The sequence below is a fragment of the Atta cephalotes genome (assembly GCF_000143395.1).
Source record: "Atta cephalotes unplaced genomic scaffold scaffold00064, whole genome shotgun sequence".
NCBI lineage: Eukaryota > Metazoa > Arthropoda > Insecta > Hymenoptera > Formicidae > Atta > Atta cephalotes.
In genome coordinates, this window is record NW_012130128.1 from 809,399 (window position 1) to 811,588 (window position 2,190).

A 2,190-nucleotide genomic window follows, 5' to 3' on the forward strand; every position below is an offset into this window, starting at 1 on the left:
ATATCTATATTTTATTTTATTATATATATATACATATATATATATATATATATATGTATATGTATAAATTGTAGCATCAATATGATTCTAAAGTTATCTTCACGTCGTGTACAATATAAAATAAATGAACAATATGATAGACAAATGTATTAAGTACATAAAATGGGAAATTTAAGTTACGTTTCATCAATCAAATAGAAATAAATCCATCGAATGATGAAATGATACTGTCAACAGAATTCGTCAATAATATACTTAAATTAATACGCAATTGTATGGTCATGAATAATGAAATTGGGAAATTCGTGTGCAATTTTAAGATCAGCACCTTATATTTGCGCATTCAGTCGCGCCATGGGATATATATTTCAATTGTACATACGTTACTTTTGTTGCTATTTGATTCGTATCGTGCGTTGCTTGTTCATGTTCGTGAGCATTAATGAAATGTAGGAGGTCAAGAGATCGTCCATCTTGTAACCCAATGAAGTTTCGCATAAAAGTTTCGAGCCGCGCACAAGGTTCCCTATCGTCATATGGAAGTAGGTATTGCCAGACGACCAATTGGAGATTCTTGTAAAGGGATGGGTGATGAGTATGTCCTACAAATAAATAAATTGTATGTTAGATTATTGATAGCGTCCAACATGCGTAAAACATTGAAACTAAGAAATTAATAATTATAATTCTCTACATGTACATTTATAATACTTATTTGTAACTCTATATATACATTTCTCAGTGAAAGAAAATAACGCATCTTGATTACCTTTGATTGAGGATGTATGAGACTCACGCCGTGTTTGTTGATGGCGATTAATAACAATTCGGGATAATTTGGTTCCGTGCTCTGTTTCACTTCAAAGAATGCGGAGCCGAACGTCGGCCATCGATATACGATTTTCAGAAATGTAATTTTCGCATCTTCTGGACTCATGCCTGGGATTTATCTCGATTAAAGTATCTCAGTTTTTTTTTCATGCATCATAACGAATCTTTATCGTTTGTGCTTTTTACTTACCAGCATCTTGATTATAGGCAGCGATTATCGATCTCTTCCAATCATTAGCACTCTGTATCTTGATTAAATCACCTGGTATCAGTTCTCTTAGCATTTGTCTGAAATCGAAAGAGAGTTCTCTTGTTATTTGTAATGTCTGTCCTTTGCAAAACTATAAATAATGTGTAACGAAGAATATTACGGAATCGCTTGTAATTCTTGTTTGCTCTCGCCGAATCGTACTCTATATACCAAGGCTGCTAATCTTGATGCTTCTTCTTTCGTACATTTGTGATAGCCTATACATATTTCAATAAGGGCAATGATATAATACGATGTACCATTTATTATTATGTAGAACGCGTATTGTCAGAATTAAACAATTTCATGACTATTACTTACCTCTCAGTAATTTGGGAAGTTCTTGATGAAAATGGAAAATCAAATCAGCATTTCTATCTTTACCAGGAACTGTATTTGTCCAAAGCTTCTTCATGAAGAAGACTTGATATGTAAATTGTGGTGACACTCCTAGATAATGTACATAATACTAATATAAAAATGTTTAATGTAAAAATATATGCGTTCAAACATATATGATATGAATATCATGTATGAATAGAAATTTTAACAATTAAAGTTCTTCTATTTCCTCGTTGCAATATCTATTACTGCGTTTGAATTGTAACGTGCAAGAGCAGAGGGGGGAGGTGGGAGCTATCAAGTAATTTCGATTTTTTTTATAAATTTGAAATGATTTGTATTGTATGATTGAATTTGTATGATTTCAAGTGATTTCAAATGTTTAACTGTGATTTGAACTTGATTTCTTAAGATTTGAAATTATTTCAACTGAGAATTCCGATTTAACTTGATTGTGATTGATTTTTTTTTTTCGTGAGTGAGTAATAACTTCTCGATGAAGAGAGCGATGTTACCTGATTTTGTCCTTGTAAAAATTAATTCTTTTATGTCATTGTGCACGTTTGACGTGCAATACAGACATAAAAATATCGAAATGTTTAGTTTTTTATTCTTCAACTTTGACAAACGCACATAGATAACATAATCTGCATGTGCATATTTATTAATTCTCAAATAAAAATAAACTTTTTGATATATTTTCTAATATAGCACCGAGAGAGAGAGAGAGAGAGAGAGAGAGAGAGAGAGAGAGAGAGAGAGAGAGA

At 31.6% G+C, this 2,190-nt stretch overlaps 1 protein-coding gene across 1 annotated transcript in view; it reads right to left on the minus strand.

The window, feature by feature from the left end:
• Positions 1–395: 395 nt before the first annotated feature.
• The window catches only part of LOC105623783 (myosin-VIIa), a 36,415-nt gene continuing 34,620 nt past the window's right edge, over positions 396–2,190 (minus strand). Inside the window, exons 22-26 of the mRNA XM_012205159.1 lie at positions 1,403–1,531; positions 1,203–1,299; positions 1,022–1,119; positions 770–939; positions 396–602 (exon numbers count right to left, since the gene is read on the minus strand). Coding sequence (XP_012060549.1) covers positions 396–602; positions 770–939; positions 1,022–1,119; positions 1,203–1,299; positions 1,403–1,531 — 701 coding nt within the window. The remainder of the gene's footprint in view (positions 603–769; positions 940–1,021; positions 1,120–1,202; positions 1,300–1,402; positions 1,532–2,190) is intronic.